At 43.6% G+C, this 26,188-nt stretch overlaps 1 protein-coding gene across 5 annotated transcripts in view; it reads left to right on the top strand.

The window, feature by feature from the left end:
* cep43 (centrosomal protein 43) overlaps positions 1-25,946 on the top strand; it is an 83,531-nt gene extending 57,585 nt beyond the window's left edge. For 3 of the 5 annotated variants that reach the window (XM_070888825.1, XM_070888826.1, XM_070888824.1), the window contains 7 exons: positions 788-859; positions 2,435-2,518; positions 9,797-9,918; positions 11,488-11,556; positions 11,668-11,710; positions 25,029-25,131; positions 25,516-25,946. In XM_070888825.1, the coding sequence (XP_070744926.1) occupies positions 788-859; positions 2,435-2,518; positions 9,797-9,918; positions 11,488-11,556; positions 11,668-11,710; positions 25,029-25,131; positions 25,516-25,590 (568 nt within the window). In that variant the 3' untranslated portion in view covers positions 25,591-25,946. The remainder of the gene's footprint in view (positions 1-787; positions 860-2,434; positions 2,519-9,796; positions 9,919-11,487; positions 11,557-11,667; positions 11,711-25,028; positions 25,132-25,515) is intronic. The other 2 variants (XM_070888827.1, XM_070888828.1) reach the window with 2 other exon arrangements.
* The last annotated feature ends 242 nt before the right edge of the window (positions 25,947-26,188 follow it).

The following is a 26,188-nucleotide window of genomic DNA, read 5'->3' as shown; positions in this document are numbered from 1 at the left end:
AGAAGAGCAGAGTGTGGGGGGAGGGTGAATTCTTAGGAGGCAGGTGGGTCGTTAAAACCTTTTAAGAAGGTTTTATGCCTCCATTTTTATTTTTAACCCATGTTGGCCAAGGAGGTGGGAAGGGCAGGATCCATAAGGTAAGTGCCATTACAGCACTGCCTGTGGGCCAAAAGGAGCAGGACCATTTCCTCTCGGCCCAACAAGCTAACCCTGTAAATTGCCCGCAATCACCGACCCCTCCCTCCCACCTCCCCGATCTACTCTAACCCCCTGGAATCACCGACCAAAAAAAATTCAAACTTGACCTTGAGGTACTCCGTTCGGGGAAAGCTCACTTCTGGGTTTCCCGGATGCAACTCCTTACCCCCCTCCCCACCACCCCGCTCTGAGAGCACACCTCGGTAAATATTGGGGCCTTGGAGTCGGTATCTGTGGAAAAGGTGAATTTGTCAAAACTTGGGCAACTCCTCATTGGTAGTTCTCTAGAATTTTACTGATCTGGTTGTATTTTTTTCAATCATTCACAAATCCTTAAGTTTTGGAAACATTCGCCTATTTCATCACTGAGTGCAACACCTTCAGCTTCCATAAGGCAAAGGGCAAAAGACTGTTCAAAAACGCAGTCATTGACCAACCCCGCTTTTCCTCATGTTAAACATCTCTCATTAACTGCTGTTTTAGACACCTTGTAGTGAGGTGTAGACCTCACTATTGATCTGTTCTGTTTCTCTCTTTCACTGCATATCAGATTCTATTTGTTCTATTCATTTTCTATTGTTGATATCAGTCCATCACAGGGAGATAAAAGTGTTTCAGGGTTGCGCTCTTCAGAAAGCAAAAAGATTGGCAGTCAGAAAGCGTAAGTACCTCCTTTATACATGTACACGAGTAATCCACAAAGTGGTGATCAAATTGAGTGATCTTTTTCTACTACTTCTGAATCGCTAAAAATGAGGTCAGACGGTTCAAAACCTAGAACTGAATTCTTGGAAGCTTTGTGGCTTCCGAACCTTTTTATGATCTCTCTCTTGAGCTGTACAGCAATTTAGATTTTTTTTTCATTAACGTTTAAAAGAAAATATCAATTTAATTACAATCTCTAACTGGATGTACTTTTTACAGTATTCAAACCTCATGAGCTTGTTGTCCTGTCAGTGTATGTTCAAGGAAGACCCATATAATTAAGTAATTTAATAGCTACTAACCTTTTAGGCTGGTTTGAATAGAATCATAGAATGGTTACAGCTCAGAAGGAGGCCATTTGGCCCATCGAACCTGTGCCGGCTCTCTGCAAGAGCACTTCAGCTAGTTCCACTTCTGCGCTCTTTGCTGAAGTCCTGCAATTTTTTGTTTCTTCAGGTACTTATCCAATTCCCTTTTGAAAGCCACGACTGAATCTGCCTCCACCACCCTTTCTGGCAGTACATTCCAGAACCTAACCACTCGCTGCGTAAAAAAGTTTTCCTCATGTCGCCTTTGGTTCTTCTGCCAATCACCTTAAATCTGTCCCCTCTGGTTCTCGACCCATCCACCAATGGGAACAGTTTCTCTCTATCTACACTGACAAGACCCATCATGATTTTGAACACCTCTATCAAATCTTCTCTGCTCCAAGGAGAAGAACCCTAGCTTCTCCAATCTATCCATGTAATTGAAGTCCCTCATCCCTGGTGCCATTCTTGAAAATCTTTTCTGTACCCTCTAAGGCCTTCACATCCTTCCTAAAGTGCGGTGCCCAGAATTAGACACAATACTCCAGTTGAGGTCGGACCAGTGTTTTCTCAACCTAACCTGCCCTGCCACCTTCAACGATTTGTGCACATATAGCCCCAGATCTCTCTGTTCATGCATCCCCTTTAGAATTGTACCTGTTAGTTTATATTTCCTCTCCTAGTGCTTCCTACCAAAGTGTATCACTTTGCACTTTTCTGCATTAAATTTCATCTGCCACATGTTCACCCATTTCATCAGCCTGTCTGTCCTCTTGAAGTATATCACTATCCTCCTCGCTATACTTCCAAGTTTTGTGACATCTGCAAACTTTGAAATTGTGCCCTGTACACCCAAGTCCAAGTAATTTCTATACATCAAGAAAAGCAGTGGTCCTAGTACTGACCCCTGGGGAACACCATTGTATACCTTCTTCCAGTCCGATAAACAACCCTTCACCACTACTCTCTTTTTCCTGTCACTTAGCCAGTTTCGTATCTATGCAGCCAGTTTCGTATCTATGCTGCCACTATCCCTTTTATTCCATGGGCTTCAACTTTGCAATTCTTTCAAGATTAAAATGATAAATACTCCCTAATGTATTATATCTTGTTAATGATTACTGTAAATTTGTGCATGATGGATCTCTGTCCATGATTGTCCAGTTTTCATTTCTTTTTTTTTCCTCTCCTCTCTTCTGTTGTATTGCTTTCTCATGAGGCAGCATCTCTGGTAAAAACAGTGATACCGATGAAGATGCAGAGGATCCCTTTGTAGAGACAGGTGGTAGACAGAGTCCTCCAGAAAGGTGAGATCACCAGCATGATTTAATGGTTTGGTGATAGAAGTAATTATAGGTGGAGACCTTTTTTAAATACTACGGGCTGGATTTTCGGCTCAATTATGCCTCGGTTAGTGCCCTGGCAGGGCGTTAAATTCTGTTTTTGGACGTTATGCCAGGCGCCACAATTTACTGCCCGGCCAGAACTTTCGGCTATAGGTTTGTGTCGGCGCAAAAACTTGCCACCCGCCCTCCGTTTCAATCGTTGTGCAACGCTGCACTAGTATCCTGGATGGAACTTTTGGCTGTAATGCCCCATCTAACGCTCACCCCAGGAAATGCCTGAAAAAACCAGGCGGTCAGGGTGCAGCAGGCAGTATTGGCAGCATTTTTAAATGGAGGGATGAGGATCATACATCGCAGGTCATATTGACTACAATGGTTGCGCAAATAATGCTGTGAAGCTCCAACTTGCAAACTTCACTTTTATCTGCCATTACAGTGCCCTTACAAGTTCAGTGAGAAAATATAATTGGGGCATTGCTAGTTCGCCAGCGTATCATGCTCCATGCTATTGCCAGGCGGTGTCAAGCTAGAGGAAGGACTCTTGGCCATGTCGACCCACGGATGATGAGAGGCCGAAGACATCCGGGGAGGAGGGCTTACTCCCCCCACAGGTTTACAGGCACCAACGCTCGGACCTCCAGCTCTCTGAGGAGCAGTGTGTGAGAAGGCTGCGCTTCTGAAAGGAAGTGATGTCAGAGATATGCCAGCTCCTACTGGCAGACCGATGCCTGCACCACTCTGGAGACAGCCTTCAATACTCCCTCAATAGGTATCTGAATTCATTGTGGTGTGCTGCATGTTGCACAGCTTGGCCATCATGAGGGGCCAGGCATTGCCAGTGGGGATTGCATACCCACCTCAGGTGGAGGACGATGAAGAGGAGCCTGGTGAGGCCCCCACTGGATAGTCACCCCATCCACGAGAGAGACAGCATGGAGATGCTGCTGGACCAACACTCGCTCATCGCCAACTCGTAATGGACCAGCTCTCTTAAATGGAGGAAACTGAGGGATGGAGCTAATACTGGACACGCTATGTGCCCCCATAAAGGCACATTTTTGGTGAACGTTGGAATGATGCACAAAATACCAATGGCAAATGATGAGTCATAAATCTTACTGCAACAAAGTCACAAAAACATCCCCCACCAAAATAAAACCTACAACATACGACGTTATGTTGCAGGGCACTAAACAACAATGAAACTTCTTTACAGCAGCAAGTTTCGGCTCAGGTGCACAAAGTCCGTTGTGTAATGCCTGACTTAACACCAACGCTCCTCCAACTTACATTTTCGCTGAAACTTGCAGTTGGAGGTGCAAACTATTTTCAGGCGCTAACTTTAAACGCCCCGAAATCCAAAAAGCCCAAAATCCAGCCCAAAGGAAAAATTCTGATGACTGAAAAAGTAGAAAGCTTGCAAATAAAACTTGAAATCTTAGGAGTTTAAAATGTCAATGGCAAAAGAAGAAAATAGAATCAAAGATAGTATATTGTGATATGTTTCAACCTTACTTAAATTTGATCATGTTGGAAGAATTAACATTTTTATTTCTATTTATTTGGGGGGTTTTAATAGCTTGGGAAAAGAATGTTTTTCAGTAAAACCCATTTGACTGTGACCTAGTTTTGCAATATCATTGCAGCTTTTCCTGTTGCATGATGAGTACAGAAACCATCGGCTGCTTTAATTGTGTTAGTTAGTGCCAGCAATGAAATGTACGATAACCGACAGTAAGGCCCTGAAAATGTAAACATAACCAAAATGCATTTATATATATTTTTTTTTAAACTGAATTTTGGATGACTGGAAAAGTACTGGAAAAGGCTTATTCTTGTCATTTTTTAAACTTTATTCAACTCCCACGAGTGCATTAACAGCATATTCGCATCTATTATCTATTCTTGATAATATTTATAGTGATTTTCAGAATGATCAAATCCAGATTATTTCTTGAGAAAACTACAGTAGTGATCGTTTCTGGTTCTTTCATCAAGAATGTAGATTACAGTGACTGGTCCTCCTGGCATGTAAACTGACCAAACCAAATAAAATCTTGATTTATAATATATAAGCATTTTGAATTATATGTAATATAAAAGGAAGTGATTTTGAGACTTTCTAACACCACGTATTTATAAATCAAGTAGTTAGGAGGTTGACACCTGAATCACTTGTTTCGATTACTATCTTGTATGCAGACTGGTTATTTGCTGGTGATCAACTGTCGTTCCTCACTTGATAAACTTGAAACTGCTGGAAATACTCAGCAGGTCAGAACATTCCACAGATGCTGCCTGACCTGAGTATTTTCTGTTTTTATTTCAGATTCAACATCCGCAGTATCTTGCTTTTGTACTTGATAAACTGGCATTGATCAGTCATTATTATTTCAGTATAGAAGCCAAAACAAGACAAACTCAGAAATGAACAAAATAACCTCTTCAAAAGTTCACTGTGTATATCTACAGCATCTAAAAGTGTTGCATCTGGCAAAGTGTCTCTGGGCATCAAGCATGCTGATTGACTAAAATGTGCCATTCAAGAAAACATTACCTCTAAAAGTTTCTGCTTTCAATATCTCTCAAAAAAGAATGTTTCTTTTATAAAAAAAAATTCAAATCACCTAAAAAAAAAAAACACCAAGAGCAGCAAAGCAAATCCGTGGGGGAAAAAAATCAACTCCTTTCGAGTGCTCATGTTCGTTCCTCATCAATGTCGCAACAAACTCTCCCAAAAATAAAACAACGCAAATACATTAAAGAATAAATAACTCTGGGGGGGGTAAAAACACAAAACTTAAATCACCTAACTTTAAAAATCATCTTCTTTTCCCCCACCCCTCGTGGTGACAGATTTGCCTTCAGTTCTGTTGGATTTTGGATCCTATACCTAGGCCTGGGGTACAATGGGAAGCTGTTAAATTAATAAGAATTTTGCCAAGTAATTTTATTCATTTAACCATTGTATATTTTTAATCCATTTTAACTGTTGTATCAATTTTGGCAAGAAGCGAACAATGGAGTGCAAACTGAATTACAATTACTGTGTAGTCCCCACCACTTGCACCATCTCCATTTATCCCGGACAACCGTCTATATCGAGCAAATATTGCCGACCACTTAACATTACCATAGGTGTCAATTACAAGGCGCTGCTTAAATCGTATTCAGCACCCCGGCTATTTCGGGCAGTTCAAGCAGCTGCTCGTGGGTCATCTTCCATCTGCTCCTGTCCACTGCCATTTGCCTTGCAGCACTGTTTTAATGTACATTGGTAAAAAGGGAATCTAGTTGTGTTATCTTCTTTAGAGAATGAGAAACTTTCAGACGAACTGTACACCACAGATCTGTTTCCTTCTTTGAATCACTCCCTTATTAAATGTTAATATCTGAGACATTCACAAATGCGGCACAGTGCTGCAATCTTGGCGTGAATACTAGTGTTCAAAGGACTTTGCAGGGTGTCACGGCATTACTAGGATTGCTGAGATGCTGTCCCCAGGGGAGTTGCAGTGGCTCCATGGAGCACGAGCCTGCTGTCCTGATCCCAGGATGACCGCATTCGTGCTTGCCACCCCCTGCCACTCCGCCAGTGCCCTTGCCTATCAGCCAGCCAACCCAGACTGCAGCTGCCTATGCCAAGGTGGTGCAGTCTGAAGCCGGGCCTTCTATGGCCAGAGTTGCCCGAGGTCATCCTCCAAAGCCATCTGCAGTGTCCTCCACTTAAAGTCAGCAACCTTCTACCGGGCATGCTGCAGCCATTGGAGAATTGGGGTTGAGGTTACTGGTATCGCACTTGAATTAGTTCTTCGTGTATAGCCTGGGCAGAAAGGGGCTGTCCTTCTCCTCCACCTCATGCTCCTACTCTTCAGCTTCTCGCTTGTTAGGTGGTGACGAGGGCTGTTCCCTCATGATGGCGAGGTTGTGCAGCATGCAGCAGCCCACCACGAATCTTGAGACCCGCTCAGCCGCGCTCTGCAGGGCTCCTCCCAAGCAGTCCAGGCAGAAGGATCATTGGTACAGCCGCCAATGGTCTGCTGCTTCATATTTCTTGTGTCAGCATGGCTCTCATTGTATGCATGCTGCACACGTGTGCGTGGGTTGTGCACTGGAGTCATGAGCCATGTTGTCAGCGGATAGCCCTTGTTGCCCAATAGGCACTCTCTTTGGTTTGTTGTGTTATTTGAAATAAACCTGGCACAGTGGACTGCTGCAGAATGAAAGCATTATGACTGCTGCCAGGAAATCTGACATTGACCTGCATGATGCGCTGCCCATGGTCACACACCAGCTGGTTGTTGAGGGAGTGGAATCCCTTTCGGTTTCGGTACAAGGCAGAGTTGACATGCAAAGCAATATGCGAGCAGTGACTGGTACCCTGCACAATGGGGAAGTCTGCAAACCTTGCAAACTCTTGTGCTCGCTCCGCCTACTTGTCTCTGGCAAGAAAGAATGAAATGAAGTTAACGCTCTTTGAATAGAGAGCCTCAGTGACCTCTTTTATGCAACAGTGGACGGCAAACTGTGAGATGTTGCGAATATCTCCTGCTCTAGCCTGGAAGGAGCCAGACGCATAAGTTTACAGCCACAGTCACCTTCCCAGCCACTGGAAATGAGGTCCTTGCCCTGCTCTAAGGTTGGAGTAGCTAAAAGATATCAGTGACAACCTCCTTAGTGAAGCACAGATGTCTCTCTCATTGTTCGTTGCTAAAGTATGAAGCGCAGCAGACTGAATTTCTCCCTGAACACTCTGAACAGATATGGCCTCCAGCTGAGAGCCCTTCTCCTCCTCCTCCCTCTTCTAGCAGCATGTCCTGCTCTGCATGGCCTCTGGTAATTCTCGCAATTTACTCTATTCCAAAGGGAAGGCCTACTAGTGCACCCATATTTTGGAGCAACTGCAAGTGACTGGTTTGTGCAGATGCCTTGAAAGCAGTAACAAGTACCTCAGCATCTGCTACACCACTCCCTGTAGACTGTTGAAACTTGAGAGAACTATGGAAAGCAACAAAAAAGTGTAGAAATGTAGCAACAGCCAGAAGAAATCAACCAGCAACTAACCTGTAAGTCGTTGATCCCTTTAAATAGCGGGGGGGGGGTGTCTTTCATGTTGCTTAATGCAGCTTAATTAAGCTGTGCAAGCTTAGAAGAGGGTGTTGGCTGGAGGGCGGGGCTCCAGAATGACAGGGCTGCGGCTGATTGACGTCATGACCTGCCTGCTCTGCATACTTGTGACAGCATTAACTGTGCACAATGACTCCTTTACTAAGATGGCACATCAAAAGTAGTCTCTATATTTAAGGAAGGATATACTTGCATTGGAGGCTGTTCAGAGAAGGTTCACTAGCTTGATTCCGGAGATGAGGGGGTTGTCTTACGAAGATAGGTTGAGTAGGTTGGGCCTGTACACATTGGAGTTCAGAAGAATGAGAAGTGATTTTATTGAAACATATAAGATAATGAGGGGGCTCGACAGGCTGGATGGAGAGAGGATATTTCCACTCATAGGGGAAACTAAAACTAGGGGACATAGTCTCAGAATAAGGGGCCGCCCATTTAAAACTGAGATGAGGAGGAATTTCTTCTCTGAGGGTTGTAAATCTGTGGAATTCTCTGCCCCAGAGAGCTGTGGAGGCTGGGTCATTGAATATATTTAAGGCGGAGATAGATTTTTGAACGATAAGGGAATAAAGGGTTATGGGGAGCGGGCGGGGAAGTGGAGCTGAGTCCATGATCGGATCAGCCATGATCTTATTGAATGGCGGAGCAGGCTCAAGGGGTGGCCTACTCCTGCTCCTATTTCCTTTGTTCTTGTATAGTGCGCGTACCCCGCGGATGCCATTTGGGAACCCTAAGGGCAGTTGTAGGGCCGGTAAAACATTGGTAAGTTATAAGCATCACAAACGTTTTATGCTCTGATCAGTTATTATCTAAGTGGGTGTGACTACTAATATATTTTTAGGTTCTCAACACATGAAGAACCTGCTTGAAAACTCAATGTGGTTGGTGCACCGCATTTATGCTATCACTTGTGCTGACAATTTTTACAGTTTTATTTCGCTCGGTGCTGAGCTAAAGCAGCATTTCTGCACATCATAATCCAGCATAAGGCAGCAAGTCAGACACTGACTCCCAGAGTGGAATGCAGTGGTTCTGCAATAGAGTGGCATTCTCACTAGGATTGTGCCATTTAATTACCGCTTCCATTTTATAACTGTCATTGAATTTTATTATTAATTGCAGACAATTAATGTAATTACTGTATTTAAAAAATCCATATGTGGAAGACATTTTGTAAATCAGAGTTCATTAGTACAATTAATGGTTCTGCTTAAACCTATTTTATTTCTAACTTCAGGATCTGTTATAAACTCATCAATTTTGTCCTTGAGTAATGCCATGGGAAATTATGTAGTTGATCAAAATGTTTACATCCTGGTGTCATTTCAAGGCCGTAATATCCTCTTGTGGTTTAGTTGATTTAGAAATCGTTTGAGTTTTATTTCAGTTTATGATGTCCAAACCCCTTACAGAAATTGTTATGTATAATCACTCCCAGGTAAACATTTTTATGTAATAATTATCTAGCTACCTTCTATTATAAATGTCCTTTAAACACCTACCTTGGAGTAACCAATTATTCATTTAGAACTAAAATGAGTTGTATGTGGATTATACAATCACTGTTACAGTTTTCGTTTCAATAAATTGTTGCCACCGTGGGTAGCTGTGGAGGCAGTAAGTTTCAATATTTCTAATCTTGGTTTAACAGCTACCTACCTTGGTTCACCAGTTTGGTTCAGTTGAAAGATTCTCTTTTTTTATGTAGGTTGGAGTGGAATTTTATTATGAAATAAAACTTTTCAAATTCTGTAGCGCTCGTACATTTCCAAAATGATCTTTACATTCAGTATTGTGGTGGTGCAGTACATTTGCACTGTATTGTGCTGTGCTATGGACTATTGAGGCACTGAAGTTTTCCCACACCAGAGTTCCCCAGCTCAGCCAAGCCAATTGAATTGAGAGCAGCACTGAGTGGAGAAATGATGGAGTATGATTCACTGGTTGAAGAACAGAGATTGAAATGGTAGTCTGTGCTAACTTCTTTGAACTTCTCCATTAACCAGAAGTTTTGGCAAGCTCCAATACCATTCACAATTCTTTTGAAGTAATGAACTTGTAAATAAATGGTCTCCTTCACTGTTTGAAACAGTTTTTGATTTCTTTGATGAGTAGGCGGACAGATTTGAACAGTAAACCGACAGGTGGCCTTACATCCCTTTCAGATGCTCCTCCTCTGACAGCGAATTTGGGGTCCCTGGCAGGAGCATCTCCATTAAAAGAAGCTGACATAAAAGGTAAGCTATAAATTACCCAGCCTCTTTAAAATGGTGTAAATAAGGATATTATATATTTAAGTCTGGTATCGTATAAATGGGTGAGCAGTTTTTGGGTTATATTACATAATATCCTTTATGATCCCATTTTCATCCCATTAGTTTGGGCTGTATTCAGACCCAGGTTCTGGAGATGAAGGGGTTGTGTTCTAATTCACTGAGTCATGCAGTCCCTCTTTGCCCTTCTATCACCCTCACAAAAAGTCTTTGAACTAAATAACATTTCATAAGATTGTTCTTCAAAATCATGGTGTATCAACTATGTTGAAGTCTAATTCTCTTCATTTTCTGCAATCTCCACATGTCATAGGAGTCATCATCATCATAGGCAGTCCCTCGGGGTCGAGGATGACTTGTTTCCGCACTAAAAATGAGTACTCAGATGACTGACGAACTCATTTTAAATGGTAGAAGATGCCTGTGCGGGAATTCTTTTAACGTGGGGTGACCATTGCACGCCAGCCACCACACGGGCTTGACGGAGCAAGGTCTTGGTCCAGTGGCAAGGGGATCCAAGACCACTGGAAACCAGGCTCCGCCGCATGTGCCAATACATACACACAAATGATGACAGTAAGCTAAGTGTCACAATAGGAGTAAGTCGTCTAGGTCTGCAGGTTTTTTTGGGTGGGGGGGTGAACTTCACAGTGGGTGACTTCCTGTTGATGTATTTTGATACCATTTTGGAAGCCATACTCTGTTTGTCTTCTCTGAAGTTGGTTGTTTTATTTTCAATCAACAAAAATTAAAAAGTTGCTTTCAATGCACGGAGTCAATGGGGAATTTCTTCTCATCTGTTTGTCATCAGTGTACCTAATCAATCACTCATTAATCAAGAGAAAATGACTCGTACCAATTCCTCATGTATTTCCTCATTCCCTTAATGTTTTGTCTTTGCTGACTTGCCTCCCACTCTCTTCTCTCCCCCTCCCCCCCCACCTTTCCAGCTGAGTTTTCTCACTCCAAACCTGAGTATGTGTCTGTCTCTCTTTCTCCCCACCCATCCCCACGCGCTCAGTCTCACACACTATCACTATCTTAACAATTCTTGTCCTCGTTTGCATGTTCACTCTTTTGTGACTTCATGATCTGTGCTACACTCTATGCTGTCTCAAAAACTCATGGAGTACAGCTTTGCATGTGTATGATGTAGCATGTACATGTCAGCACACATACAGTGGGTCTCCAAAAGTAATCTTAGTAGCAGCTGTAATATGGGTGGTACAAAAGAGCTTCAGTTATTTAATGTGCTTGGCTCACACCAGCAGCATTGGTGGTGTTTGATCTCTACTACCTCGGCATCAGGTTAAGCTTTTGTATTTTACAGCATAATTTCCTGAATAAAGTTTTGGGTATCATGCAAGCATGTCTCCTACTGAACCGACAGCTAATGTGCATTGGTCGCTGAAGCATTCATTTGTGAAAAATTGCTCTTTAATTGTTTATTTCAAATTTTTGTAGGAGCTGATACAAGTAGTAATCACTGAACTCACCGTGAGCTAAAGTTTTGTTTTGCTGTGCTGTTCTTAGGCAGTGATAAAACCAAAGAGTTGAAGAATCTCAAAGTAATGAATGAAAAGATTTGTTCGCTGGGATTAGGCAAGTAACAGTAATATGAACAGCAATCCAATATGGTTACATAAACAGCTAGCAGAAACAATATTTTAAAATGATAACTTCTTACATGTTCTAATTTCTGACCTCTCTTAGGAACAGGGGATGAAGAAGAGTATTACGATGATGATTTCATCAGGTGAAGCAAATTTAATCATTCTAACTTACACTATGCCTTAGAGTATGAAGATAAAGTATATGTTCAGATGTTGATTCAATGGCTGGGTCATTAGTGAGAGCTTGTTTTTTTTCCTGAGGACTTGACTGTTGCAATACTTCGGTCCTGGGATTGCTTCCTCAGTGCAGTTAAGTTTCTGTGTTAGATTTATGCCGTTAGAATATGCTAGTGAGCGATGTAAAGGTAGAATAAAATCATTCAGAGACTCGGCACATGATTTGGAAATGAGCTTTAATACTGAGAAGGATATGGTAATATATTTGCATGAAGAATAACAAATTTTAATAAAATGTTTGAATGGGTAAATAATGTCCGTCAGAAAAAGCTGCAGTTGACCAGCTGTTGAAAGTCTTGACCTAGTCTAGTGCAACAGATGTCGACAAAAATGAAACCATATGGTGATGAGTAGATTAACCCAGCATGCTTGCACTGCCCAGCAGAGAGTGACACTGGCACTTTATAAATTAGTTAGGGAATAGGTGGAGTATTGTGTCCAGATCTGGCCATGTACTTAAGAAAAGATAAACAGGAATTCAGGAAAGGGAAAACATGGTTGAAAATCAGAGTTAACAGCAACATGGTGACCCATGTGAAACTTTTAAACTTGTTCAGTATTCACCTATGCCTCTCTGCTTGGGTTATGCCATAATGGTGATATTTTTAACAAACCAAGTAGGATGTGTTAATTTTCCCATTGTTAGGATATGCTCCAGATTGCCTCTTCTGTCAGCTGTGCAATCCTCATTTGGCTCAGCATTCAGCTGGAGTAGGCAGCATAAGAACTAGCTACCCGTTTGTGCCGCAGGTGAACACTGCACTGCAGGAAATGCAACAAGTATTTTTTATTTGTTCCTGGGATGTGGGCGTCGCTGGCAAGGCCAGCATTTATTGCCCAACCCTAATTGCCCTTGAGAAGGTGGTGGTGAGCCGTCTTGAACCGCTGCAGTCTGTGTAATGAAGGTACTCCCACAGTGCTGTTTTGACCCAGCGACGATGAAGGAACAGCGATATATTTCCAAGTTAGGATGGTGCGTAACTTGCAGGGGAATTTGCAGGTGGTGATACTCCCATGTACCTACTGCCCTTGTCCTTCTAGGTGGTAGAGGTCACTGGTTTGAGAGATGCTGCTGAAGAAGCCTTGGCGAGTTGCTGCAGTGTATCTGTGCGATGATGCACACTGCAGACAGCGGTGCAGGGAATGAATGTTTAAGGTGGTGGGTGGGGTGACAATCAAATGGGCTGCTTTGTCCTGGATGATGTCAAGCTTCTTGAGTGCTGGAGCTGCATTCATCCAGGCAAGTGGAGAGTATTCCATCACACTCCTGATTTGTGCCTTGTAGATGGTGGAAAGGCTTTGGGGAGTCAGGAGGTGAGACACTCGCCACAGAATATCCAGTCTCTGACCCGCTCTTGTGGCCACAGTATTTATGTGGCTGGTCCAGTTCAGTTTCTGGTCAAAGGTGACCCCCCAGGATGTTGATGGTGGGGGATTTGGCAATGGTAATGCCGTTGAATGTCAAGGGGCAGTGGTTAGACTCTCGCTTGTTGGAGATAGTCATTGCCTGGCACTTGTGTGGCACAAATGTTACTTGCCACTTATCAGCCCAAGCCTGAATGTCGTCCAGGTCTTGCTGCATGCGGGCACAGACTGCTCCATTATCTGAGGAGTTGCGAATGGCACTGAACACTGTGCAGTCATCAGCGAACATCCCCACTTCTGACCTTATGATGGAGGGAAGGCCATTGATGAAGTAGATGAAGATGGTTGGACCTAGGACATTGCTCTGAGGAACTCCTGCAGCGGTGTCCTGGGGCTATGATGATTGATCAACCACAACCATCTTCCTTTGTGCTTGGTATGACTCCAACCAGTGGAGAGTTTCCCCCTGATTCCCATTGACTTCAGTTTTACTAGGGCTCCTTGATGCCACACTCGGTCAACTGCTGCCTTGATGTCGAGGGCAGTCATTCTCACCTCGCCTCTGGATTCAGCTCTTTTATCCATGTTTAGATGTGTGGCTCTCCACTATGTTTCCCCTTTGAATTGTGCACCCTTTCAATTCCAATCTCCTCTTCTTGGGACTCCTTGGGGTGAAGTGACTGGCCATTAGTGCTAAGGTAGCCCTCATCTTGGCAATTGAGGCCTCAGAAGGACCTGCAGGCAGTATATCCTGTGCTGGCACAAGGCAGTCTGCCCCTGGCTGCTTTCTGCACATGTGCAGGCAACTGAGGAGGTTCCTACATAGAAACATAGAAAATAGGTGCAGGAGTAGGCCATTCGGCCCTTCGAGCCTGCACCGCCATTCAATGAGTTCATGGCTGAACATGCAACTTCAGTACCCCATTCCTGCTTTCTCGCCATATCCCTTGATCCCCCTAGTACTAAGGACTACATCTAACTCCTTTTTGAATATATTTAGTGAATTGGCCTCAACAACTTTCTGAGGTACAGGTTCACCACTCTCTGGGTGAAGAAGTTTCTCCTCATCTCTGTCCTAAATGGCTTACCCCTTATCCTTAGACTGTGACCCCTGGTTCTGGACTTCCACAACATTAATAAGAACATAAGAATATAAGAATTAGGAACAGGAGTAGGCCATCTAGCCCCTCGAGCCTGCACCGCCACCCAACAAGATCATGGCTGATCTGGCCGTGGACTCAGCTCCACTTACCTGCCCGCTCCCCATAACCCTTAATTTCCTTATTGGTTAAAAATCTATCCAACTGTGATTTGAATATATTCAATGAGCTAGCTTCAACTGCTTCCTTGGGCAGAGAATTCCATAGATTCACAACCCTCTGGGAGAAGAAATTCCTTCTCAACTCAGTTTTAAATTGGTTCCCCCGTATTTTGAGGCTGTGCCCCCTATTTCTAGTCTCCCCGACCAGTGGAAACAACCTCTCTGCCTCTATCTTGTCTATCCCCTTCATTATTTTAAATGTTTCTATAAGATCACCCCTCATCCTTCTGAACTCCAACGAGTAAAGACCCAGTCTACTCAATCTATCATCATAAGGTAACCCCCTCATCTCCGGAATCAGCCTCGTGAATCGTCTCTGTACCCCCTTCAAAGCCAGTATATCCTTCCTTAAGTAAGGTGACCAAAACTGCACGCAGTACTCCAGGTGCGGCCTCACCAATACCCTGTACAGTTGCAGCAGTACCTCCCTACTTTTGTACTCCATCCCTCTCACAATGAAGGACAACATTCCATTTGCCTTCCTGATTACCTGCTGCACCTGCAAACTAACTTTTTGGGATTGGAACCCCCAGGTCCCTCTGCACTGCAGCATGTTGTAATTTCTCCCCATTCAAATAATATTCCCTTTTACTGTGTTTTTTTCCCAAGGTGGATGACCTCACATTTTCCGACATTGTATTCCATCTGCCAAACCTTAGCCCATTCGCTTAACCTATCCAAATCTCTTTGCAGCCTCTCTCTGTCCTCGACACAACCCGCTTTCCCACTAATCTTTGTGTCATCTGCAAATTTTGTTACACTACACTCTGTTCCCTCTTCCAGTCATCTATGTATATTGTAAACAGTTGTGATCCCAGCACCGATCCCTGTGGCACACCACTAACCACCGATTTCCAACCCGAAAAGGACCCATTTATCCCGACTCTCTGCTTTCTGTTAGCCAGCCAATTCTCATTCCATGCTAATACATTTCCTCTGACTCCGCGTACCTTTTACCTGAGGACTTGACTGTTGCAATACTTCGGTCCTCTGGCTGTTTTGAGGTAGAACAAATTTGGGTCAGCCATAGATACTTCCTTGGGTTCAGTGGTATAAGTTGCTCCTTTAAGCAGTCTTTTTTGGAGTAGGCTCACATTTGCACAAGGGTGTAACAAATCCGTGACCTGAATTGGATATTAATGTCTTTCGCACATGTACTTTTACAATCTCCCTGATAGCAGATTGAGCAAACACTTAGTGTGACCAGGCCTGATGCAAATCGAGAAACTGTTTTATTTCACAGTAAGTCCGTCTTCATTACCTCAGTAGTAATCTGGCAGAGATGATTGCCTGCCCTTTACAGAGCACTCCTGACTTTTATCTCATTGAAATCGGTGGAATGAAAATCAGGTGATGCGCTCTTCCAGATTACCAGCAGTGAAGGTGAAAATCTACCCCATAGAGTAAAAGTAATGGTTGAACTCACTTGATTCAAGCGGTACAACTTAATTTCATATAATAATACAAAATAAAGAACACTCCGTGCTTCCTCTTATCACTGAATGTAAACAAGATCATTTTTGATGATTCTCTCCTGCACTCCAACCTGCTCACAGCCTTCTGCCTGGCTACCTCACAGCATCCGATTTCAAAAACTTCTCCTGCACTGCCTGCCTGTATTTTTTTAATCCCTTGCTGTTCACAGCCAGAAATAGGCAGCCTGCCATAACCTCCTGCCAAACGGCCAGGTCAGCGACTCCCCAACACAGTGGGTGTGAGATGTTTATTGAATGAATGGCGAGACAAGCTAACACATTATTTATTATTTCCAATCTATAAGGAAACATCAAAGCTAGCTCATTAGCATCTTAAATATCGATCGTCTCCGACCACTTTTTGAACTATGTTAATTCCTTTTAATCGTTCTGTGGACAAATAGTCAAAATTCCCGAAACATGACTGGAGGATTCGCACTTGGAACTATCCTGAGACACGACATCATCGTGGGAGCCCAAACCTGCCTGGTCACTAGTATTCTGCTTCGCTACTGGCCAGCAGCAAAGCTGCTCAAATATTGAGGACCTGTTGAATTCCAGTCCCAATCACTTGAAACATGAAGAGACAGCCCTTTGCACTCGTACCCAAGGCATCTATGGCAGCAGTCGTAGCTGCCATCGAAGGTACAGCTGCCATTGGTTACTCTTTTGGAGGGGTTGGTGGAGCTGTGCTGCAGATCGTTAAGGAGGTTCCACATACTCCAGGGGATTGACTGCAGTGATGGGCATACATTCATTATGATGTCATGCATGTAGTTAGCGGATTCCTCCAATTTAGCCACTATCTCCAGCATGATCTGGTTCACCGTACCCAATGCTTGCATATTTGTTTACTGCTCTGCAAGCATCTTTATCTAAAAAGCAGGACCCCTCTGATCTGGGTCCTAAGGCTCCTCAGCTGAGGGCAAACATCTGACAACAACAACACCTATTATTTATATAGCACCTTTAACGTAGTGAAACGTCCCAAGGTGCTTCACAGAAGTATTATGAGATTTTAAAAATTGACACCAAGCTGCATAAGTGGATATTAGCGCAGATAACCAAAAGCTTAATCAAAGAGGTATGTTTTAAGGAGTATCTTGAAGGAGGAAAGAGTGGTAGAGAGGCGGAGAGGTTTGGGGGGGGGGGGGCGGGGAGAGGGAGAGAGCTCCAGAGCTTGGGGCCTAGGCAACAGAAGGCACGGCCACCAATGGCTGAGCGATTATAATCAGGGATGCTCAGGGCATCAGAATTAGAGGAGCGCAGACATCTCAGGATTGGTTGGGAGGGTGGTGTTGTGGGGCTGAACGAGATTACAGAGGTAGGGAGGGGCGAGGCCATGGAGGGATTTGAAATAAGGATGAGAATTTTGAAATTGAGGAGTTGCTTAACCAATGTAGGTCAGCGAGCACAGGAGTGAACGGGACTTGGTGCGAGTTAGGACACGGGCAGTCGAGTTTTGGATCACCTCTAGTTTACGTAGGCTAGAATGAGAGAGGCCGGCCAGGGGTACGCTGGAATAGTCAAGTCTAGAGGTAACAAAGGCATGGATGAGGGCTTCAGCAGCGGATGAGCTGAGGCAGGGGCGGAGACGGGCGATGTTAAGGAGGTGGAAATAGACGGTCTTAGTTATGCTGCGGATATGTGGTCGAAAGCTCATTTCAGGATCAAATATCGTCGCCCAGGTTGCGAACAGTCTGGTTCAGCCTCAGACAGAAGCTGGGGAGAGAGAGATGGCTAAGGAATGAAGCTTGTGGCGGGGACCGAAAAAACTGGCTTCGATCTCCCCAATATTCAATTGGAGAAAATTTCTGCTCATCTGGAACTGGATGTCAGACAGTCTGACAATTTAGAGACTGTGGAGGGGTCGAGAGAAGTGGTAGTGAGGTAGAGCTGGGTGTCATCAATGTACATGTGGGAACTGACGCTGTGTTTTCAGATGATGTCACCAAGGGGCAACATGTAGATGAGAAATGGGAGGGGGGGCCAAGGATAGATCCTTGGAGCACACCAGAGGTAACGATGCGGGAGTGGGAAGAGAAGCCGGTGCAGGTGATTCTCTGGCTACGATTAGAGAGATAAGAATGGAACCAGGCGAGTGCAGTCCCACCCAGCTGGACTGTAGTGGAGAGGCGTTGGAGAAGGATAGAGTGGTCAACTGTGTCAAAGGCTGCAGACAAGTCGAGAAAGACGAGCGGATAGTTTACCTTTGTCACAGTCACAAAGGATAACCTTGCAGACGACATGTCTGCCTCCTCAGCTTTCACCTCCAGCTCTTCCTGCCCACTCGTGCTCTGTACAGCACCTTGTACCATCACCTCAGGCCCACAAGCTGGCTTCCTGTTCTTTGCTTTGGAGGGAGAATGTGATAGCTTTGTGTGAAGAAGTACTGACTGATCCTGAAGCAGAGGGACCAGGTTCCTCTTGCTGGTCATGCTTTGGTTTTTGCTGTGGCACACTTGGGAGATCACAAGTAGAAGACTGCTTGAGCACGTGGGCAGCATAGTGACCATTCCACCTTTCGGAAAAGGGAGAGTATCATAATGTATGAAGAGCATAAAGAGGGAAGATGAATTCTACGACCAACCTGCAATTGAATCTCGCTTGACTCCTGTCTCCCTCTCTTCTGTATGCCTGCCCAAGAGCTCCAGGGATGACGGGCTGGAGTTTGGGGGCTCCACCACCTGGGACTGTTCTTAACTGATGATATGGTCCACTTTCACCTTTTGAAATGAAGGCTCTTTGATTCCCACCATATACCATCAGATGTCAGTAAGCATACCTCAATATGGGTGATAACCAGTGCAGGACAATGCAGATATTTGTCATGCAAGGCTTTTAGCACTTCATTTCATACTGGCTAAGTGAAGGAACACTTGCAAGGAAGTTGGTTCAGAGGTAGGAAGCAAAGGGTAATGGTTGATGGGTGTTTTTGTGACTGGAAGACTGTTTCCAGTGGGGGCCCGCAAGGCTCAGTACTAGGTCCCTTGCTTTTTGTGGTATATATCAATGATTTAGACTTGAATGTAGGGGGTATGATTAAGAAGTTTGCATATAATACCAAATTTGGCTGTGTGGTTGATAATAGAAACGTAGAAATTTACAGCGCAGAAGGAGGCCATTTCGGCCCATCGTGTCCCGCACGGCCCTCGGTCAGCAGGTCTGAAGGTTACATATAAACCAATGAAAAATGGCGAAAAAGTAAAGAGCACCCAGCCCAACCGCAGCCATGTGATCTCCTGGGAGAGGCTAAAACCAGATTAAAAGCCCAGACCAATTGGGGGAAAAAATCTGGGAAAATTCCTCTCCGATCCATCCAGGTGATCAAAACTAGTCCAGGAGATCACTCTGGCCGTATTCGATTCCCTGCAGTACTTAACATCGTATCTGCGCCGGCCAACAAGAGGTTATCCAGTCTAATCCCAATGACCAGCTCTGGATCCATAACCCTGCAGATTACGGCACTTTAAGTGCCCATCCAAGCAGCTTTTAAATGTGGTGAGGGTAACATGGCAGGGGGATGGGAACCTATGCAGGGAGACAGAGGGAAATAAAATGGAGGCAGAAGCAAAAGATAGAAAGGAGAATAGTAAAAGTGGAGGGCAGAGAAACCCAAGGCAAAAAACAAAAAGGGCCACATTACAGCAAAATTCTAAAGGGGCAAAGTGTGTTAAAAAGACAAGCCTGAAGGCTCTGTGCCTCAATGCGAGGAGTATTCGGAATAAGGTGGACGAATTAACTGCGCAGACAGCAGTTAACGGATATGATGTGATTGGCATCATGGAGACATGGCTCCAGGGTGACCAAGGCTGGGAACTCAACATTTAGGAAGGATAGGCAGAGAGGAAAAGGAGGCGGGGTGGCGTTACTGGTTAAAGAGGAAATTAATGCAATAGTAAGGAGGGACATTAGCTGAGATGATGTGGAATCGGTATGGGTGGAGCTGCGGAATACCAAAGGGCAGAAAACGCTAGTGGGAGTTGTGTACAGACCACCAAACAATAGTAGTGAGGTTGGGATAGCATCAAATAAGGGATGTGTGCAATAAAGGTACAGCAGTTATCATGGGCGACTTTAATCTACACATTGATTGGGCTAACCAAACTGGTAGTAATGCGGTGGAGGAGGATTTCCTGGAGTGTATTAGGGATGGTTTTCTCGACTAATATGTCGAGGAACCAACTAGAGAGCTGGCCATCCTAGACTGGGTGATGTGTAATGAGAAGGGACTAATTAGCAATCTTGTTGTGCGAGGCCCCTTGGGGAAGAGTGACCATAATCTGGTAGAATTCTTTATTAAGATGGAGAATGACACAGTTAATTCGGAAACTAGGTTCCTGAACGTAAGGAAAGGTAACTTCAATGGTATGAGGCGTGAATTGGCGAGAATAGACTGGCAAAGGATACTTAAAGGGCTGACAGTGGATAAGCAATGGCAAACATTTAAACATCACATGGATGAACTTCAGCAATTGTACATCCCTGTCTGGAGTAAAAATAAAACGGGGAAGGTGGCTCAACCGTGGCTAACAAGGGAAATTAAGGATAATGTTAAAACCAAGGAAGAGGCATATAAATTGGCTGGAAAAAGTAACAAACCTGAGGACTAGGAGAAATTTAGATTTCAACAGAGGAGGACTAAGGGTTTAATTAAGAGGGAGAAAATAGAGTACGAGAGGAAGCTTGCAGGGAACATAAAAATTGACTGCAAAAGCTGTGAAAATATGTGAAGAAAAAAAAATTAGTGAAGACAAAGGTAGGTCCCTTGCAGTCAGATTCAGGTAAATTTATAACTGGGAACAAAGAAATGGCAGACCAATTGAACAAATACTTCGGTTCTGTCTTCATGAAGGAAGACACGAATAACCTTCCGAATGTACTAGGGGACAGTGGGTCTAGTGAGAAGGAGGAACTGAAGGATATCCTTATTGGGTGGGAAATTGTGTTCGGGAAATTGATGGGATTGAAGGCTGATAAATCCCCGGGGCCTGATAGTCTGCATCCCAGAGTACTTAAGGAAGTGGTCCTAGAAATAGTGGATGCATTGGTGATCATTTTCCAACAGTCTATCGATTCTGGATCGATTCCTATGGACTGGAGAGTAGCTAATGTAACACCACTTTTTAAAAAAGGAGGGAGAGAGAAAATGGTCTGACATCAGTAGTGGGGAAAATGTTGGAATCAATTATCAATCATTAAGGATGAAATAGCAGTGTATTTGGAAAGCGGTGACAGGATCAGTCCAAGTCAGCATGGATTTATGAAAGGGAAATCATGCTTGATGAATCTTCTGGAATTTTTTGAGGATGTAAGAGTGGACAAGGGAGAACCAGTGGATGTGGTATATTTGGACTTTCAAAAGACTTTTGACAAGGTCCCGCACAAGAGATTGATGTGCAAAGTCAAAGCGCATGGTATTGGGGGTAATGTACTGACGTGGATTGAGAACTGGTTGGCAGACAGGAAGCAGAGTCGGGATAAACGGGTCCTTTTCAGAATGGCAGGCAGTGACTAGTGGAGTGCCGCAGGGCTCAGTGAAGGGACCCCAGCTCTTAACAATATACATTAACGATTTGGATGAAGGAATTGAGTGTAATATCTCCAAGTTTGCAGATGACCCTAAACTGTGTGGCGGTGTGAGCTGTGAGGGGGATGCTAAGAGGCTGCTTGGTGACTTGGACAGGTTAGGTGAGTGGGCAAATGCATGGCAGATGCAGTATAACGTGGATAAATGTGAGGTTATCCATTTTGGGGGCAAAAACACGAAGGCAGAATATTATCTGAATGGCGGCAGATTAGGAAAAGGGGAGGTGCAATGAGACCTGGGTGTCATGGTTCATCAGTCATTGAAGGTTGGCATGCAGGTACAACAGGTGGTGAAGAAGACAAATGGTATGTTGGCCTTCATAGCTAGGGGATTTGAATATAGGAGAAGGGAGGTCTAACTGCAGTTGTACAGGGCCTTAGTGAGGCCTCACCTGGAATATTGTGTTCAGTTTTGGTCTCCTAATTTGAGGAAGGACATTCTTGCTATTGAGCGAGTGCAGTGAAGGTTTACCAGACTAATTCCAGGGATGGCTGGACTGTTATGAGGAGAGATTGGATCAACTGAACCTTTATTCACTGGAGTTTCGAAGGATGAGAGGGGATCTCATAGAAACGTATAAGATTCTGACGGGACTGGACAGGTTAGATGCGGGAAGAATGTTCCCGATGTTGGGGAAGTCCAGAACCAGGGGACATAGTCTTAGGATAAGGGGTAGACCATTTAGGACTGAGATGAGGAGAAACTTCTTCACTCAGAGTTGTTAACCTGTGGAATTCCTTGCCGCAGAGAGTTGTTGATGCCAGTTCATTGGATATATTCAAGAGGGAGTTAGATCTGGCCCTTACGGCTCAGGGGATCAAGGGGTATGGAGAGAAAGCAGGAAAGGACCACTGAGGGAATGATCAGCCATGATCTTATTGAATGGCGGTGCAGGCTCGAAGGGCTTGAATGGCCTACTCCTGGAAGGCTGGAGGATGTAGAAACATAGAACCTATTTTCTATGTTTCTATGTTTCTACATCCTCCAGCCTTCCAGGCAGTAAGTTCCAGACCCCCACAACCCTCTGCGTGAAAAAGCCCCCCCTCAAATCCCCTCTGAACCTTCCACCAACCACCTTAAAACTATGCCCCCTCATAATTGACCCTTCCACCAATGGAAATAGTCCCTTGCTATCCACTATATCCAGGCCCCTCAAAATTTTGTACACCTCAATGAGGTCTCCTCTCAACCTCCTCTGTTCCAATGAGAACAAACCCAGCCTATCCAATCTGTCCTCATAACTAAGATTCTCCATTCCAGGTCTCCTCTGCACCCTCTCTAGTGCAGTCATGTCCTTCCTATAATACGGCGACCAGAACTGCACGCAGTACTCCAGCTGTGGCCTAACCAGAGTATTATACAATTTAAGCAATGAAGAAGAAAGCTGTAGACTGCAGGAAGATAACGGTGGGCAGAACCGTGACCAATGGAATTCAATCTGGAGAAGTGTGAGGTAATGCATTTGAGGAGGGCTAACAAGGCATGGGAATATACAATAAATGGTAGGATACTGAAGTGTAGAGGAACAAAGGAACCTTGGAATGGCTGTCCACAGATCCCTGAAAGTTGCAGGCCAGGTAGATAAGGTGGTTAAGAAGGCATACGGAATACTTGCCTTTATTAGCCGATGCATAGAATACAAGAGCAGGGAGGGAGGTTATATTTGAACTGTACAAAATACTAGTTAGGCTACAGCTAGAGTACTGGGTGCAGTTCTGGTCATCACATTACAGGAAAGATGTAATTGCACTGGAGAGGGTACAGAGGAGATTTATGAGGATGTTGCCTGGACTGGAGAATTGTAGCTATGAGTAAAGATTGGATTGGCTGGGGTTGTTTTCTTTGGAACAGAGGAGGCTGAGGGGAAACCTTATTGAGGTGTAAAATTATGAGGGGCCTAGATAGAGTGGATAGGAAGGACCTGTTTTCCTTTGCAGAGGGGTCAACAACCAGGGGGCATCGATTTAAAGTAATTGATAGAAGGTGTAGAGGAGATTTGAGGGGAAATGTTTTCTTTACCCAGAGGGTGGTGGGGGTCTGGAACTCACTGCCTGAAAGGGTGGTAGAGGCAGAAACCCTCACCACATTTAAAAAGTACTTGGATGCGCACTTGAAGTGCTGTAACCTACAAGGCTATGGACCAAGAGCTGGAAAGTGCGATTAAGCTGGATAGCTCTTTGTCGGCCGGCGCGGACACAATGGGCAGAAATGGCTCATTCCATGCTGTAAACTTCTATGTTTCTATGCAGTGTGAATGGTATTGAAGTACCTCCAGCTCATTAAATCTAAGTTGTAGATGGTGTTCAACAAAGTGAGGGCAAGGTGACTGGATATGTGTAATGTGCTTATTAATGCACATTGTTACAAGGTATGACTGCTTTCTCTTATTTGCTTTGTCTATGTGAGGTTGTTGGACTTTTACTGATACCAGTTGCTGAGCAGGGATTGCTGGAGATAGTACTGGTTGCCAAGACAACTTCTTTCCACTGCATCTGGACTATTCCTTGTATTGGCCTCCTTCCTTCAGTCTCAAGTAGCTAGTCCTTCCTTTTCCTTATGTGGGGCAATAGATCCTGTACATAGAATACGAGAACTTGGAGGATTTGTGTCCTATTGCACCACCTTTAGACATGTTTCCTTGTGATCATATTCAATATCTTTGCTCCCAGATTCCTGGGCAGCAACTTTGAATAGAATATTAACTGCTATATGTAGGAAATTTGATTAGGCTTCCGAGGTATTGCTGCATTTGCTCACAGGTGGACAGGTCCAGTATGTCGGACTGTACGGAGACCTGGATTGAGTTCCGAGATTATATTTCCTCATTTGTACCAATGCCACTCTGTGCCATGTCCCAGTCATCTAATATTTTGCATTCTACTTGACAATGATGGAGAATAACTTTTGTTATAAAGTGATGTTTAAAAATAATCTTTGGCTTCAATGTAATGTTAGTTGTAACCGCAACACCAAAGTAAAGTTGGCGTGCAGTTAAATTTTTTACAGAGCTGACTATTGTGCTCATTCTTGCCAGCACTGAATCAATAGTTGTTTAAGACTACTCTGGCTTCTTTAGTCACGATCTGAGGTTTTCGTTGTCTATTTTAAGCTGTTTTGCTACATGGTCACAAGTTCATGTATTAAAGTAAACCTAACCTGGTAGTGTCAGATGGGCCCAAGTGTGATTATTAAGTTCCTTTGCTCCCTTGCTGCTTTTCAGCCAATGAATTGGCAAAGATAGAGAATAGTTAAGATAAGATTGTATTAGCTTTAGGGAATTTACAGTTGATTGCTATTGTGATCCATTTTTACATTTTCAGTTCTTCCAATGAAAATAAATCAAACAGCGTTAGTAATAAGATTTGTTATGCACTGTTAAATTGAGTTCTCTGTATAGATAATTTTTTCCGCTCCATAGTATACTATTCACTAAGACTCGTGCGTTTTTAATAAATACTGTGTCTTTGTCTTAGTGGCAGCCAGCGTTCAGATAAAACCAAGAGTGAAGTTAGCATTGGTGAAGAGATTGAAGAGGATATTTCTGTCGAAGGGGAGGATTTTTGTACTGGTGATAAGGTTTGTAGAACTTTTTGATTTTTAATTTAAAAAAAATTGACACTAGGATGTTTCATAGCCTTCCAAATTCTAGTGAAAGCAGCTGTTGAGAATTTCCTCTCGATAGTGGAATGGTGAAAGATGCAGCATTGAACTGAAAATACATTTCTCATTGTTGTAAGAAGCTGATAAATATTTATTGCAAACTTTAATGGTGATCTATAGCTGCCTCCCTTTTTATAAATGCCGACTCCATTTTGGCAAAAGAAACTGTTATGAATTTGATCTGTTCTCCTCAAATTGGATTAGATGGTTTCATGTCATTTTTAAGATTTGTTTGATTAGATTTTGTGATAACTTTGCTGGTTTTGTGTGACCCTTGTTTATTTGATTCCTTTCCTGCAGCTTGACGATTTCACGCAGGACCACACCATTTCACACTACAGTGATGTGGCAGATTATATAGAGGAGATTGCGTAGAAGCTTCAGCATCAATACATATTTCACTGTACAGATAAATGAGTAGCTTTTGCTGCTTCTGTTCAGGAGCAATGAAGGTGGAATTGGACTGATCGAATCTCTCAGGTGGAACACAATTTGTTGAACTTCTGGTGTTAAATTAATGCAAACCACTGACCATATGTAACACTAAGAACTGATGCAATCAAAATGGTATCTGTACTGGGTTATGGCAGTGGAGGAGTCGGGGGGCTGGTACACCATCTTCCAGCATCCAGCCGAAAAGGCCTATATTCATTTAGAATGGATCAGTTTGGTCCTGAATTGTAATGTGTAAAGAAATATTTTGATTAAAAGTTCTTTTTAATGCAAATTTATTTTTTAAATGCTCCATGTGTTTGCATTGTATAATTTCTTATGAGGAATAGTGTAACCTTTTTTGAGCTGGTTGAAGACTTTCAAATGAGTAAATTTCTCATCAAAAATTGGAACGGTAATCAATTGGTGATAATAGATTGGTTTGTTATGAATATATTTACGGTTTTTTTTGTCATTTGGATGAGATCTATCAATAAAGTAGTACTATTTGCAGGTTTCTGGTAAATGTCCAAAAATGTGG

This window comes from Pristiophorus japonicus, chromosome 9, assembly GCF_044704955.1.
Source record: "Pristiophorus japonicus isolate sPriJap1 chromosome 9, sPriJap1.hap1, whole genome shotgun sequence".
Classification (NCBI taxonomy): Eukaryota; Metazoa; Chordata; class Chondrichthyes; family Pristiophoridae; genus Pristiophorus; species Pristiophorus japonicus.
Note: the sequence above shows the minus strand (reverse complement) of the source record. Positions and strands in the feature narration are given on the sequence as shown.